Here is a 16390-nt window from a genome sequence, read left to right on the forward strand (position 1 = left end):
TGTCGCTAAATGCAGTCCGGCGGCTCAGTTGGCAGTGTTTGGCAGACACACAAATGTCAAGATTCGGCAGCCCTTTTTTAGATGCTGCCACAGAGTCCTCTGTAGATGCTGCCACAGAGTCCTCTGTAGATGCTGCCACAGAGTCCTCTGTAGATGCTGCCACAGAGTCCTCTGCCCCCCCCCCCCGTTAGACAGCTCCATTGGGGCTCCCTCTAGGAGTGTAATCCCCAGCCAGAGCGTTGCCGAGGCTTTAGCTAGGAATTCCTTTGCTGGAGGAGCCACTGATGTCACTGTCCATACACCGTGACGTCAGGGGATCCTCCTTGACTGGAATGTGAGGTTAGGGGCAACCCCAGAGCCGGCGTCCCAGAGCAGACTACTAGTATAGGCTCTGCTCCGGAACTCTAGGGGAAGCAACTGACATCCGTGTCCATTTATGGACAGTGATGTCAGGGGCTTGCCCAGAGCTGGAGTCCCGGAGCAGAGCCGCTTTTAGCACTCTGCCTAGAATTCCAGCTCTGCTCCTGACATCACTGTTCATATATATGGATAGAGATGTCAAGGGCAACCTCAGAGCTGGAGTCCCGGGCAGAGTGCTAGTAGCGCTCCTACTGGGACTCCAGCTGTTCTCCGGACATCACTGTCCAGCTCTGGGGAAGCCCTAGACATCGCTGTCCATATGTGGACAGCGATGTCAGGGGATTCCACAGAGTCCTGGAGCAGAGCCGATACTAGCGCTCTGCCCGGGATTCCGCTCTGGGGAAGACCCTGACAACACTGTCCATATATCTATATGTCCAGAGATGTCAGGGGCAACCCTAGAGCTGGAGTCAAGCTGTGCTCCTGACATCACTGTCCAGCTCTGGGGAAGCCCTAGACTTCGCTGTCCATATATGGACAGCGATGTCAGGGAATTTCAGAGAGTCCCGGAGCAGAGCCGATACTAGCGGCTGTGTCCCGCGGGCCACAGATGACAGCCTCAGGGGCCGCATGCGTGCTTGAGACCCCTGCTCTAGGACCTGTTCACATCAGGGTTGGGCATCCGTTTGGCTTTCCATTTATCTGTTCCATCAGAGAAACAGACAAAAGGAAAGCATAGTTTCCGTTTACTTTTGCCATTGACATCAATGGTATTTATCTTGTTTCAGTTTGGCTCCGTTCCATTATCCTTTACGTAAAAAAAAAAACGGAACAGAGCCATACTGATTCAAACTGAAACCAAAAAAAATATACCATTGGTAACCGCCAACGGAAACTATCCTTCCATTTGTATCTCCGTTTGTCTGTTCCTCTGACGGAACAGATAAACGGAAAGCCAAGCGGAAGCCCAACGCTGATGTGAACAGGCCCTAAACATTTTCTCACCGTTTTCACCATTTAACATGATTAGTAAGGAAATAAGGTAAACTGGTTGCACCCATACACATTGCTCTTCAAATCAACTCATCCACAGTAAGTGAATCATTTCTCATCTGTCACGGCGCCTTTTAAAAACGGAAACACTAGAGAAACACTGAAAAAATTGACATATAATGTAAGCAACTAAAATCATTGTGCGGGCCACGTAGACAGTCCCTGTTTATATTCTTTACGATCGGCCCCTCTTTTCAGAGTAGGGATGTGTTCTATAATGCGAACCCTGACCTGACTTGGAGACTGACAACGTTTTCTAAAATGTTTGGACACTGGAAGCTATGATTGATTTTTTTTTTCTTTTTGGGATGTACGATCCTTAATTCGTTGTGATGTCTCCCACCCCCATAACAGTCTGCACTTAGAGGGTAACTAAACTTATTTAAAACCTTTTGACATGTCATCGTGACATGCCAGAAGATTTGATCGGTGGGGGTCCGAGCATTGAGACCTCCACCAATCGCTAAAACAAAGCGACAGAAGCGCTTGGAGTAGTGTACGGTCTCAATAGAAAGTATGAGTCTGTACACCGCTTGCTCAGCTTTTCAAGGAAAGCTAATCCGAAATAAAGCGGCACAGCGATCACCTGACCGCTTCTGCAGCTTTGTTTTAGCAATCAGTGGGGGGGGGGGGGGTCTCAGTACTCTGGCCCCCACCAATCAAAACTTTCTGCATGTCAAATTATTTTTTATTTTTTTTAAAGTTTAGTTATATTTAAGTAAATACACCACATAGGATGAATTGCAGTTATGCAACCTTTAACCCCATAACAACCGCCAATACGCCTTTTCACAGCGGCCGTTAAGGGTACTTATGCCAGAGCACCGCCTTTTCACGGCGCTCTGACATAAGCACGGCACGGGTGTCCTGTGTCGGCTAGAGTGGGTGTTGGGCGCTCTGAAGACAGCCGAACATCTGCTCTAATGGGTGGGATCGATTTCAACATCGATCTCACCCGTTTAACCCCTTAGATGCGGCGCTCTGTAGCGCGCACCGCATCCAAGTGGTTTTGGATGGACGGAGCTCCCTTTCTCTTACCCCATCGGCACCCTACAATCGCAAGATGCCAATGGCTTCTATGGCAGCCAGGGGGCCTAACAAAGGCCCCCGGGTCTGCCTGTTGTGGACGCCTGCTAAGCCATGCCTAAGGCATGACCTAGCAGGTGCCTGTCAGAAGTATTGCAGTGTATTCTAAAAGCAATCAGGAGATCGCATGGTGAAGTCCCCTAGTGGGACTAAAAATATAGTTATCAAAAAGTTTAATAAAGTTAATAATTAATAAATAAAAATCCCAAATGAAAACCCCACTTTTTCCCTTATAAAATACTTTTAAATGAAAAAACAAAAAAAAACATTACACATATTTAGCATCGCCGCGTCCGTAATAATGCGATTACGTTAGTTAACCCGCATGCTGAACGCTATAAAAAATAAAATAAAAAACAATGCCAGAATTGCTTTTTTCTGTTCATCCTGCCTTCAAAAAAATTTGATAAGAAGTGATCAAAAAGTCACATGTACTCCATAACATGGTACCAATAAAAACTAGAAGTCGTCCCGCAAAAAACAAGCCCTCATACAGCTGCATTGGCGTAAAAATAAAACAATTATGGCTCTTCAAATATGGCGACACAAAAACAAATAATTAAAAAAAAAAAGTGTTTTTACTGTGTAAAAGTAGTAAAACATACAAAAAAGATACAAATTTGGTATTGCCACAATCGTAATGACCCACTGAATAAAGTTGTTATTTATACCACACGGTAAACGGCGTAAATCTAAGACTCCAAAAAGAGTGGTGAAAGTTATGTTTTTTTTTTTTCCCCATTACCCCCCCCCCCCCAAAAAAGTTAATAAAAGTTAATCAATAAATGTATATGTACCCCAAAACGGTGCTATTAAAAAACACAGCTTGTCCCGCAAACAAGCAAGACTTTATACAACTATGTAGACGCAAAAATAAAAAAAAGGTTATAGCTCTTGGAATGCGACGATGGAAAAACGCAAATATAGCTTGGTCATTAAGGTTTAAAATAGGCTGGTCATTAAGGGGTTAATCTCAATACGTTTGCCTGAATGTGGATGTAAAGTATGTGTCCTTCTGATGACCCTATTGTAATGTGCACAACTCATGCATGGATATGTGCCTTTATGTGGATGTCCCAAGAATGCTGCTGGATTGGTACAACTTTCGACACTTATCTGAGTATCTGCCCTAATAAGTTCTGAGCAAGGAATTCTGCCCCTGCGATATGAGACTAATGGTGTCTGTTGAAACTCTGCAATGGAATGATGGTTATATTGAAGGATTTTCTAGTGCCCCCTAATGACACGTGTGATCTGTGTTCTCGGAGCACGATATTGTGAAACAAAAAGGTATCCATCGATGTTGTAAAGATTAATTAGTTATGTGAGAACAGTAACCTATCTCGTGGATGGAGAGAACTGCACTATTGCAGAATACACAGAAAAGTTGACGGATACCTGTTATAACCAGCATATGCCACGGGAAAGCTCGCCATGCATAAAGCCGAACCTTATATCATTTTATAAACTTCACAGTCATTTTTTTATGGTTCGCCTGGTGCCTATCCTTATATTATGAAGGGACTATGACCTATTGTATAGACCTTTTGTGGAGATTCTGTCCGAATGGTCTTTCTTCGTGGAGTGGAGGCTGAGGGTATGTTCACGGAAAACAGCTCCTTGATTTTCAGAAGTTTTTTTAAGCCACTCGCGTTTGTTGCGGCCGTTTTTGGAGATTTTTTTTCTATGGAGTCGATGAGGCCAGTTTAAGGCTGGATTCAGACATGCGAGAATCCATTCTTGTGTTTGGCTCAAAGAACTGCTTTAAAAACTGCCACAAAAATTTTGTGTGTGATTGCAGACTTTGAGAAAAGACTTAAACTTGAGTAAAATCGGTTGAAATATTGTGGAAGTTGAATAACTAGGGCTATGTAGCTGAAAAGCCAGCGCTACCTATTTTAAGTACATAAAGTATGTAGGTGACAGGTTACTTGGGTGAAGCCTACGTCATTGATTGTATATACAGAGCTACAATCTAGGGGGAAGCAGCGATGAGTAATTACAGTACATGAGCAATATACACATCCATAACTTGGACTTTAACCCCTTAATGACCAGCCCACTTTAAATCTTAATGACCGAGATATTTTTTGCGTTTTTCCATCGCAATCCAAGAGCTATAACTTTTTTATTTTTGCATCGACATTGCTGTATAAGGTCTTGTTTTTTGTGGGACAAGTTGTATTTTTTAATGGCGCTATTTTGGGGTACATATAATTTATTGATTAACTTTTATGGGGGGTAATGGAAAAAAAAACATAAATTTTGCCACTCTTTTTTGGCATCTTAGATTTACACCGTTTATTGTGTGGTATAAATAACATAATATCTTTATTCAGTCATTACGATTGTGGCGATACCAAATTTGTCGATTTTGTATGTTTTACTACTTTTACACAGTAAAAACACTTTTTTTTAAAAAATTATTTGTTTTTGTGTCGCCATGTTTTAAGAGACATAATTGTTTTATTTTTACGCCGATGCAGCTGTATGAGGGCTTGTTTTTTGCAGTACGACTTGTAGTTTTTATTGGTACCATTTTGGATTACATGCGACTTTTAGATCACTTTGTCACATTTTTTGAAGGCAGGATGAACAGAAAACAGCAATTCTGGCATTGTTTTTTATTTTTAACGCGTTCACTGTGCGGGTTAAGTAACGTAATCGCTTTATAGGTGGGGTTGTTACGGATGCGGCGATACCAAATATGTGAAATGTTTTATGTTTTTGTTTCATATTAAAGTATTTTTTATTTGTGATTTTTATGTATTCATTATCAACTTTATTAAACTTTTTGTTAACTTTATTCTTAGTCCCACTGGGGGACTTCACTATGCGATCTCCAGATCGCTTTTATAATACACTGCAATACTTCTATATTGCTGCGTCGCATTCCCTGTCAGTGTAAAACTGACAGGCACCTGCTAGGTCATGCCTCAGGCATGGCCTAGCAGGCATCCACCACAGGCAGACCTGGGGGCCTTTGTTAGGCCCCCGGCTGCCATAGAAGCCATTGGCACCCTGCGATTGCAATTGCGGGGTGCCGATTGGGTGAGAGAGGGAACACCCTCCCTCCAAAACCACTTGGATGTGGTGCTCACTATTGTGCGCCGCATCCAAGGGGTTAAACGGGTGAGATCGATGTTGAAATCGATCCCGCCCGTTAGTGCAGGTGTCCGGCTGTCTTTAGGCAGCCCGACACCCACTTTAGCCGGCACAGGACACCCGTGCCGGGCTTATGCCAGAGCGCCGTGAAAAGGCGGCGCTATGGCATAAGTACCCTTGACGGCCACCGTGAAAAGGCGTATTGGCGGTTGTTAAGGGGTTAAGCACAGAGCAGACATATTCTCCTTTTTCTAAACACTTACATAAATACCAAAGTACAAAGATAATCATAAATAACCTGTTACCTATCTCCTTTTATTGCTGTCTGCATTTTTGAAAACACCTGATTTTCATTTTGTTACTTTGGTTATTCCCAACAGATTTACCTTGGACAGTGATCTCCTGACCACAGAGCAAAGACAGTTCTATGAGGAGAATGGATTCCTTGTTATAAAAAACCTGGTGTCACACAAGGACATAGATGACTTTAGGTACAAACTTTTACTGTTTAGTAGATTTCCCCTGTAGGCAGCAATACTTTGAAACAATTTATACAGATTTTACATCTATTCTTGAATTATTGAATGGAGATCACTATGCTTTCCAGGGAAGTCTTTGAGAGAGTTTGTAAGAAAGAATTGACAGCACCTGGAATGGTTGTAATGCGAGATGTGGCCATTGCTAAATCAGAATATGTTCCAGACCAAAAAGCCATTACAAAAGTTCAAGACTTCCAGGAGCTTCCTGGGCTATTCCGATATTGCAGCCTACCACAGGTATATAGAGATGTGAATTAGATACTCTATATAAGTTTGTTGAGGTTATTTCCACACATTGAAGACACAAATTTTACTTGTAAATCCTCTTTTCATGCTGTAAAGCTAAAACCTTACTTAAAGGGATCCTGTCATCAACATCTTACCTGTTAAACTCACCTGACCCCTCAATGGCCGCAGCTGTCCAGAGTTCGTTCCTGTTCTCTTCTTTCCTGAAGTCCTCCTCTGTCAGTAAATATAGTCGTTTAAACTTTTCCCGCCTTTTATGGTAATTATTTTTCCCTCTGGGATGCAGCTTCTTAACCACGCCCACTGCCACCACCTGTCCGGCCCTGACTGGCTAAGGAGCTGTCAATCAAAAAGAAGGAGGTGGAGTCCACTCTGAGATGCTGGAGGAATGAAAACCTGACTCTTTTCAGATGAAGATTTGACTCTTTTCTGCTCATTTGCATATGGCTTGGGACCACTGAAAAACGGAATACTAAAGCTACAGAGCTTACTTAGAACATATTTATAGCTTAGATGACAATGATTTTTCACCCACTTTCACCAGGTATTGCTGGCTTTATAGCTAAAATTCTGGTGACAGGTTCCCTTTAACCCCTTCAGGACTGAGCCTTTTTTGGCCTTGTGGACGCAGCCAATTTTTTCAAATCTGACGTGTCGCTATATGTGGTAGTAACTTGGGAATGCTTTTACCTATCCAAGCGATTCTGAGATTGTTTTCTCGTGACATATTGTACTGTATGTTAGTGGAAAAATGTGATCAATAAATTCAGTATTTGTTTGTGAAAATCACCAAACTTTAGAGAAAATTTTCAAAAATTTGCATTTTTCTAAATTTAAATGTATCTGCTTGTAAGACAGATAGTAATACCACACAAAATAGTTACTAGTTTACATTTCCCATATGTCTACTTTAGATTGGCATAGTTTTTTGAACATCCTTTTATTTTTCAAGGAGCACCTAGAGGATTTTGGGGCCTCCATTTTATTAGAATATATTTTAGGCACCAAGTCAGGTTTGAAGAGGTCTTGTGGTGCCAAAACAGTGGAAACCCCACCAAAAATACACAATTTGGAAAACTACACCCCTCAAGGAATTCATCAAGGGGTATAGTGAGCATTTTAACCCCACTGTTTTTTTGCTGATTTAGTGGAATTAGACCGTAAAAATGAAAAATCTAATTTTTTTTTCCAATAAAACTTAAAAATTATCAATTTTTACAAGGCATGAAGAAGAACAAGCGCCCCAAGATTTGTAAAGCAATTTCTCCTGATTACAGCAATACCCCATATGTGGTAATAAATGGCTGTTTGGACACACGGCAGGGAAGGAGCGCTATTTAAGTTAAAGAGGCTCTGTCACCAGATTTTGCAACCCCTATCTGCTATTGCAGCAGATAGGCGCTGCAATGTAGATTACAGTAACGTTTTTATTTTAAAAAAACGAGCATTTTTGGCCAAGTTATGACCATTTTTGTAATTATGCAAATGAGGCTTGCAAAAGTCCAAGTGGGTGTGTTTAAAAGTACAAGTCCAAGTGGGCGTGTATTAGTTGCGTACATCGGGGCGTTTTTAATACTTTTACTAGCTGGGCGCTGTGAAGAGAAGTAACATCCTCTTCTCTTCAGAACGCCCAGCTTGTGACAGTGCAGATCTGTGACGTCACTCACAGGTCCTGCATCGTGACGGCCACATCGGCAGCAGAGGCTACAGTTGATTCTGCAGCAGCATCAGCGTTTGCAGGTAAGATCGACTTACCTGCAAACGCTGATGCTGCTGCAGAATCAGCTGTAGCCTCTGGTGCCGATGTGGCCGTCACGATGCAGGACCTGTGAGTGACGTCACAGCGTGATCTGGCAGAAGCTGGGCGTTCTGAAGAGAAGAGGATGTTACTTCTCATCAGAGCGCCCAGCTAGTAAAAGTATTAAAAACGCCCCGATGTACGCACATAATACACACCCACTTGGACTTGTACTTTTAAACACACCCACTTGGACTTTTGCAAGCCTCATTTGCATAACTACAAAAATGGTCATAACTTGGCCAAAAATGCTCGTTTTTTTAAAATAAAAACGTTACTGTAATCTACATTGCAGCGCCTATCTGCTGCAATAGCAGATAGGGGTTGCAAAATCTGGTGACAGAGCCTCTTTAACTTAATTGGTTTTCGGGTGTTATGTCGCATTTGCAAAGCCCCTGAGGGACCAAAAGAGTGGACACCCAGCAGAAGTCACCCCATTTGGGAAACTACAGCCCTAAAAAGAATTTGTCTAGGGGTATAGTGAGCATTTTGATCCCACAGGTTTTTTTTCTGAATTTAGTCTAATTAGGCCATCAAAACTTCTATTGTTTTTTTATTCTTTTTTTTTTTTTTACGGCATTCACAGTGCGCTATAAATGACATATTTAATTTATTCTGTGAGTCCATGCGATTACGGCGATACCATATGTATATAGGTTTTTTATGTTTTACGGTGTTTGCACAATAAAATCACGGTTTTAAAAAAATTATTTCGTTTTTGTGTCGCCATATTCTAAGAGCCACAACTTTTTTATTTTTCTATCAGGAAAGCTGTGTGAGGGCTTGTTTTTTGTGGAATAAACTATAGTTTTTATTGGTACAATTTTCGAAGTGACTAAAAATAGCGATTCCGGTGTAGTTTTTTAATTTATTTTTTTATGGCGGTCACCGTGCGGGATAAATTACATTATATTTTTATAGTTCAGGCTGTTACGGACGCGGCGATACCAATTATGCATAGGTTATTTTTTTTCTAATAATAAAGGACTTTATAATGCAAAAAGGGCATATTTTTTATTTTGACATTTTACTTTTGTAAAATTTATTATTTTTTGTACTTTTTTTTTTTTGTCCCACTAGGGACTTGAAGATCCAATTGTTGGATCGTTAATATAATACCTGTCGGTTTCACACGGACAGGAGGCATATTAGAGGCAGGACCTAATCGACTCCCATAGATGGCAGACCGGAAGCCTTTGTTAGGCTTCCGGTTCCCATAGCTATCAGCCCCCGCAATCGCGAAGCGGCGTGCCGATGTTGCTATAACAACTTAAATGCGGCGGTCGCTATTGACTGCCGCATTTAAGTGGTTAATCGGTTCGGATCACCACTGCAGCCCATTAATCTACGTGGGGTGGTCGGGAAGGGGTTAAAATTATTTATTAGGGGATTGCATAATATAATGCATATCAAAATCTCTCCCTCTCGGTAGCTTTATGTTAGTGAGAGTCCTTTTACACCGGCCAATTTTGGCTGTGTCAGAGAGTGACGACCGAGACCGCTCGTTGATTGGCGCGATTTTCACAAGGAGCTATGATCCGTAATGAATGAGGGCAAACGATCCTTACTACGGTATCTCATCCCCGTGCATTACCATTATGTCGGCAGCTCATCTCCCTGTTTACATAGGGCAATGTGCTACCGACAACGTAATAGTTTCTGCTGCATAAACAATACGATCAACTGATAAAAGAGCGTTTGCTCGTTCATCGTCTCATCGTTGACCTCTTTATACAGGCAATGATCGGGCACGAGCGTTCATATGAACGCTCATTTGCCCCAGCGTTGGCCTGTGTAAAAGGGCCTTAATATGCAAAGTTCCAGGGAATTTCAACATTCCTCACACTTGCCCTGCAGATCAGTCAACAGACAAGGATGGTTTATGACAGTCAGTTGTCTGTACTCTATTCAAATACTACAGGCTGCCATTAAGAAAAGATGAAAGGGATTGGTGAAAGCCGCTACAGCCACGTGACAAGTGTATAGTTTTGCTTATAATTATCCCATTCTGCTACCTCTTCAAAAACTGAATAAGATGAATGAAACAACATTGTTGTCAAAAGGTTGTACAGTCTTAATTAAATAAAGCTTTATAATATATATGTTTCAATTCCTCATCACTTTCAAGACACCTGCTTGTTGGCAGTGAATGAAAGCCTTGTTTAGATTCAGAGCTGAAGACCTGTTCACTCGGCTGTTACAACAATATATACAGCAACACACACATAGTGAACTAGCTTTGTTTATGTAAAATCTCCTTTTAATTTTTTAACTCCTCAATAAAGAAATATCGCCTATCCACATGATCGCATAGAGAAGTCCCGTAGTGGTACTAAAAAAAGTAAACTAAAAATAAAAGATCTGTAAAGTTTATAGCAAAGAATATTTATAAAAATTATTTGTTTTTTCTTACGAAAATGCTTAATTATGATTGTTTTTTTAGAAATACACATTAGTATCGCCTCGTCCGTAACGACACGAATTATAAGAAAAAAAGTTCTTGTTAAAATATTCACTGGGGGACACAGTACCATGGGTATAGGCCGCTATCACTATGTAAATATAAAAAAAAAGTGTGGCCTCGCCCAGTGGGCTATACCCTCTGCTGAGCACTCAGTGCCTCAGTTTTAGCCTAGTGTCTGTAGGAGGCAGACATGTCCTGCACTGCAGGCAATTCTGATAGATTATTTTATTTATTTTTCAGGTGCAGTGTGCGAGTCCCTTGTGTGTTCCACTTGGTGACTCTCCTGTGGGCGCTGGGCGGAAGGAATTATCACTGTGGATGCCCGCCATTTTGGCCGATGGTCTTCCCACCTTAGTGGATGCCCACCTCTCTGGTGGATATTCCCAGCCTTGGTCACCCAGTTCGCTGTTATTACCGCACCAAAGGTTCGGGATGCCGGGCATCCGGTAGTCTGAGGTGCTGTGTCCTTACTGATGGGTTCTCTAATGCTTATATGCTGGCAGACATACTTCAGCATTATCTTCTGTTTTTTACTACAAGCCGCGCACCGGCGGCACCATTAATTTAGGCGTCACCTTTGCTTCTCTGCTAGGCCGCAAGCAGGCCTCGCGCTCCCGCCCGCTCTTTTCCCCGCCTTTCCGTCTTCCCGTACCGTTTTCGTGTTCAGATTTGTCACCATACAGGACCTGAGTCACATCCCCGCCCTGTCCAACCAGCGCAGAGCAGGTTTTTGGCTGCAGGGGAGGGGTTAGTCTGTTCTCCTCAAAAGCTACTCTCTATCACTGGTAGTGAATGCCATAGTATACTGAGCGGTGTACATAAGTCAACCATCGCTGGAAATGTTCCTGCTTCATGGGGGACACAGCACCTCGAGGGTCTGGTAGGATAGCCGTTGGCTATAGTGTTTTTTTTGTAAATGGAGATTTTCCCTTGTCTTCTAAGACCCCAACCCTCACGCCCTTGTAACGCACGTTGCGTGTACGCGGTGTAGTACCAAGTTTCCACCACAGTATTCCCCAGCTCCTATCGTTAGCGAGCATATTGCCCTCCAATGGGCGGCTTCCCTCACCCAGGCGGTAGATAATCTCACCGCCTCTCTCAGATTGCGGATGATCCTGCTGAATCCCCTCAGAATGAGTTATTATTGCATCGCCGCGGGGTACCCCCTCTGGTCTTTCCAGATCTTAAGGGTTTTGACCAGTTGTTTTCTGATGCATTGAAACATCCTGACCAGTCTATGCACGTGTCCAAGAGTGTGAACTATATGTCTCCTTTCTCTGATGAGTGTATTAACAAATGTTCAGCTCACCCAAAGGTAGATGCACCCATGGCCCTGCTTTATAAAACTTACTACCTTATCGGTTGCAGATGCTTCTGCCTTTAAAGGATCCAGTTGATGCCAAAGTGGAGTCTCTGGCAGAAGCCTCTTTCAGCGCGGCTGCGGCTTCAGCAGACGCCCAGTTTTCTCAGTCAGAAGACAAAGGTGGTTTTGTTCATTTGATACTTGGCTCCACGTCAGAGGCAGAACTCACGCGAGTCCCGTCCCTTCCGAGCACAGAGACCTTCCTTCCAGTCTAGAAATTCCTGGCAAACCCGCTAGACCTGCTCCAGCACAGCGGGCTTCCACAGGCTGAAAATTTGCGCTCACCCAAGCTGCTCCCTCAGGTGGGGAGGGGGACGACTGCTCTCCTTCCAGGAGACATGGCTCAAACGTTAAAGATCTTCAATTGACGTGTGGAGATTCAAAGGTTTTGCACGGAGTCTCTGATCGGTGGTCACTTCCTTGGTGGTCGACGAGTTCCTGTCTTCAATAGACATCAAGGATGCTTATCTTCATGTTCCTATTGCTCAAGTACATCAGCGTTTCCTGCGCTTTGCAGTAGGCTCTGAGCACTTCCAGTTCGTGGCCCTCCCCCCTTCGGGCTGGCCAAGGCTCCAAGAGTCTTCACCAAGGTCATGGTGGCGCCCATGGCTCTCCTCCGATCCAAGGGGATAGCAGTTATCCCATACTTAGATGATCTTCTGGTGAAGGCACCTTCCAAACAGGACAACTTGGACAGTCTCAACATTACAGGGATTGTCTTCACAGATTCGAATGGCTGTTCAGCAGCACTAAGTCATCTCTCACTCCTTCTCGGAGAATGGAGTTTCTAGGGATGGGTCATGGATACACAAGCAGCCAGGGTATTTTTCTCCAGGGACAAGATCACCACTCTCAGAAAGTGAGTGACAGTACTCTGCATGAATGCTCCTTACTCCATCCGCTTTTCCTTGAAAGTCCTAAGTTACCTGAGTTGGGAACGCCTGGATCCTGGAGAATGGTCTCTTTTTTTTTTTTTATTGAGAGATTTTTCCCCGCATTGGCATTTGGTGGGGTTTCCCGGATGTGGATCTCTTCGTATCTCACCTCAATCACAAGTGCCCACACTACGTCACCAGAACCAGGGATCCCAGGGCCATAGGAGCCAACGCTCTGGGTTCTCCCCTGGTCGTCATTCAACCTCCATTATCTTTTTCCTACCTTACCACTCCTGCCTAGAGTGCTGAAATGGGTCAAGGACGCAGGAATCAAAGCCATTCTTGTGGCTCCGGACTGACCTTGCAGTTCTTGGTACGCGGATCTCATGCTCCTGTTAGCGTACGTCCTGTGGCACAACCTTCTTTCCCAAGGTTCAGTGTTCCACTCTGCTTTACCTCGGCTGCGTTTGACGGCTTGGCAGTTGAAACCACAGTTTTTAAGTTTTGCAAGATTTCTCTGAACCAGTCATTCAGACCATGATTAAGGCCTGGAAGACTCCATCCCAAAGGATTTACCATCATACTAGGTTGGCTTAGTTTTAGGTGATGTGAATCTCATCAGTTCTACCCCCTCTGCTTTTTCATCCCGCAGATTCTGGTCTTCCTCCTGGTTGGTTTGGATCAGGGACTCCGGCTACTCTAAAGGGGCAGGTTTCAGCCCTATCTATTATTTTCCAACGCATTTTGGATTTCCATGCTCCAAGTAAGACTTTTTTTTGCAGGCAGTCGCACATTGTGCTCCTCCTTATCGGTCTCCTCTGGAATCTTGGGACCTCAATCTTGTCCTTGACGCTCTCCAGGTTGCACCATTCGAACCTTTGCGAGAAGTTTCTTTCAGGATCTTATCCTGGAAGGTAGTTTTTCTTGTGGCGATCACCTCTATCCGTAGAGTTTGAGCTGGCAGCTTTGTCCTGCAAACCCCCATTTGTGTTTTTTCATAGGGACAATGTGGTGATACGTCCGATTCCATCCATCCTTCCTGAAGTTTCCCCCTTCCATCTTAATGAAGACATTGTCCTTCCTTCGTTTTGTCCTAGACCTTCTCATCCACAAGAACGAGCCCTTTGGGTCTACATTTCTACAAAGTCTTTTCCAGAAAATGGACTTCCTATTTGTTCCCGAGTGCCCTCGTAAGGGTGGCCCGGCTTCAAAGGCCACCATTGGTAGCTGGATACGTTTGGCTGTTAAAAAAGCCTATTCTGTTAAGGGTAGGGAACATCCCTTCCGAGTCAATGCTCATTCTAATAGGGCAGTTGGACCCTCCTTGGCGGTGCAGCATCAGGCTTCTGCCCTTCAGGTTTGTAAAGCCGCCACCTGGTCCTCGGTACATACTTTTTTTTAATCCATTCTTTGGCTTCTGACGATGTTTGGGTCGGATGGTGTTGCAAGCAAGGTTTAGGCTGCTCGCATGGCTATATGTATTTTTACCCACCTTAAGGGACTGCTTTAGGATTTTTGTACTTGCCAGTAAAATCCCTTTCTCGCCGAATTCACTGGGGGACACAGGTCCTGTCCTGTTTCTTTATCGATTTATGTTTTTGGACTTCTTGAGGTTGCTTTTCCCATTGGAAACATATTGTGTTAAACCTTCTCTGCTTTCCTACTGTTGGTACAAACTAAGGAGCTAAGTGCTCAGGAAAGGAAATAGCCCACTGGGCGGAGCCACACTTTTTTTTTTTTTTTATATTTACCTAGTGTCAGCCTCCTAGTGACAGTGGCCTATACACATGGTACTGTGTCCCCCAGAGAATTCAACGAGAAAGGGACTAAAAAGTACCCCAAAATAGTACCAATGAAAGCTACAACTCCTCCCGCAAAATAAAAAGCCCTCCTATAGCTATGTCGGCAGAAAATAAAAATGTTATGGCTCTGAATGAGTTGACACACTTTTTCTATTTTTTTTTTTAATCGAAAGTATTTTTACTGTGCAAATGTAATAAGACATAAATAAGAACTATATAAATTTAATATTGCGGTAATTTGTCCTGACACTGAGAATAATAGCCGTTATTTATACCTCACAGTAAATGGCATAAATTTAAACCGCAAAAAAACCTGTGAAATTGCTGTGTATTTTCCATTGCGCCCATCCTCAAAAAAAGTTAATAAAAGTTAATCAATAAGTTATATCTACCCCAAAATCGTTACATTAAAATATACAACTCGTCCTGCAAAAAAACAAGCCCTCATAAGGATGTCAATGGAAGAATAAAAAAAAGTTATAGCACTTTAAATGCGATGGCAAAAAAAACCAAATTGCTTGGTCATTAACTCCCAAAATTGACTGGTCAACTAAGAGGTTAAGCGACTGATATTTTATATATTTATATCATTTGTGTTTATTGAAAGCATCTTCTTGTTTCTTAGATTCTGCAGTATGTGGAGTGTTTCATTGGCCCGAACATAATGTCCATGCACACCATGCTAATCAATAAGCCTCCAGACGCAGGTAAGTGGCTTCTTAAAAACAAATACAACTTTTTAAAATACAGACGAGCACACGATCAGTGGTTTAAAAAGTCGTTCCTGAGGATCTGCTGAATATCTCTCTCAGGGCGATCCTCGCAGCAAGTGTGGAGGGAGTTCTCTCTATCAGACGAAAAGCATCACTATTGACTAGCGATGGCTCTTGCCAGAGATCTGAACATCAACTACTGTTTTTGTTTTTTTATTACTACCTTTGACGTTAATAGTCTCCAAAGTGGGGAAAAAAGGAATAGAATCAGAAGAAAATGATTTTAGTTTCCGTTTTTCTGTACTTCACTTTTATTCCAGGTAAAAAATCCTCTCGCCATCCAATGCATCAGGATCTGCACTACTTCCCATTCAGGCCCGCAGACCGCATTGTTTGTTCTTGGACAGCGATGGAGCGTATTGACCGTAGCAATGGTTGCCTTGTGGTTCTTCCAGGAACTCATACAGGGGTACTCAAACAGCATGATTATCCAGAGTGGGAGGTAAAGAGTATTATTATTTCACATTTCCACAACCAGCAGTAACTGCCATGTTTTTTGCCGCGATCTACCATTCTGGATTAGTGGTTTGAGTTTTTATTAAGTATAATCTTCATATTTAAAAAAATTCCGAGGCACTTTACTATTAAGAGGTTATATTTTCAGACAAAATCAGATATAATATAGTGGTAAAACTATTTGAAACAAGAGGAATGAGCACCCTTCTAACTTACTATCTATTAGTTTTTACATTTTCATGATGTTTAAAGTGTCTGTCATGAGGCAGAGGTCCTGTTAAGCTTCGGTGTTTATAATATGTCCATAAAAGGTTAATATTCAGCTGAACAGGACATTTGGTAAAGCCTTGTGACCTGCCGTATGTCTGTCAGCTGCTCTCAGCTGGAAAGCACTGCCAGTGGAACATCTGATAGACAAGGTTCTTGTCGCAATGTTTTTTTCCTAAATATCTTTTTGAGCTAGGTGCCCG

The 16390-nt window shown here is 42.8% G+C and overlaps 1 protein-coding gene across 1 annotated transcript in view; it reads left to right on the forward strand.

Moving 5' to 3' along the window:
* The window catches only part of LOC142749412 (phytanoyl-CoA dioxygenase, peroxisomal-like), a 48789-nt gene that overhangs the window by 24872 nt on the left and 7527 nt on the right, over positions 1 to 16390 (forward strand). The window contains exons 3-6 of the mRNA XM_075857401.1: positions 5985 to 6095; positions 6212 to 6380; positions 15317 to 15398; positions 15725 to 15906. Coding sequence (XP_075713516.1) covers positions 5985 to 6095; positions 6212 to 6380; positions 15317 to 15398; positions 15725 to 15906 — 544 coding nt within the window. The remainder of the gene's footprint in view (positions 1 to 5984; positions 6096 to 6211; positions 6381 to 15316; positions 15399 to 15724; positions 15907 to 16390) is intronic.

The sequence above is a fragment of the Rhinoderma darwinii genome, chromosome 3 (assembly GCF_050947455.1).
Source record: "Rhinoderma darwinii isolate aRhiDar2 chromosome 3, aRhiDar2.hap1, whole genome shotgun sequence".
In the NCBI taxonomy this organism is placed as follows: Eukaryota; Metazoa; Chordata; class Amphibia; order Anura; family Rhinodermatidae; genus Rhinoderma; species Rhinoderma darwinii.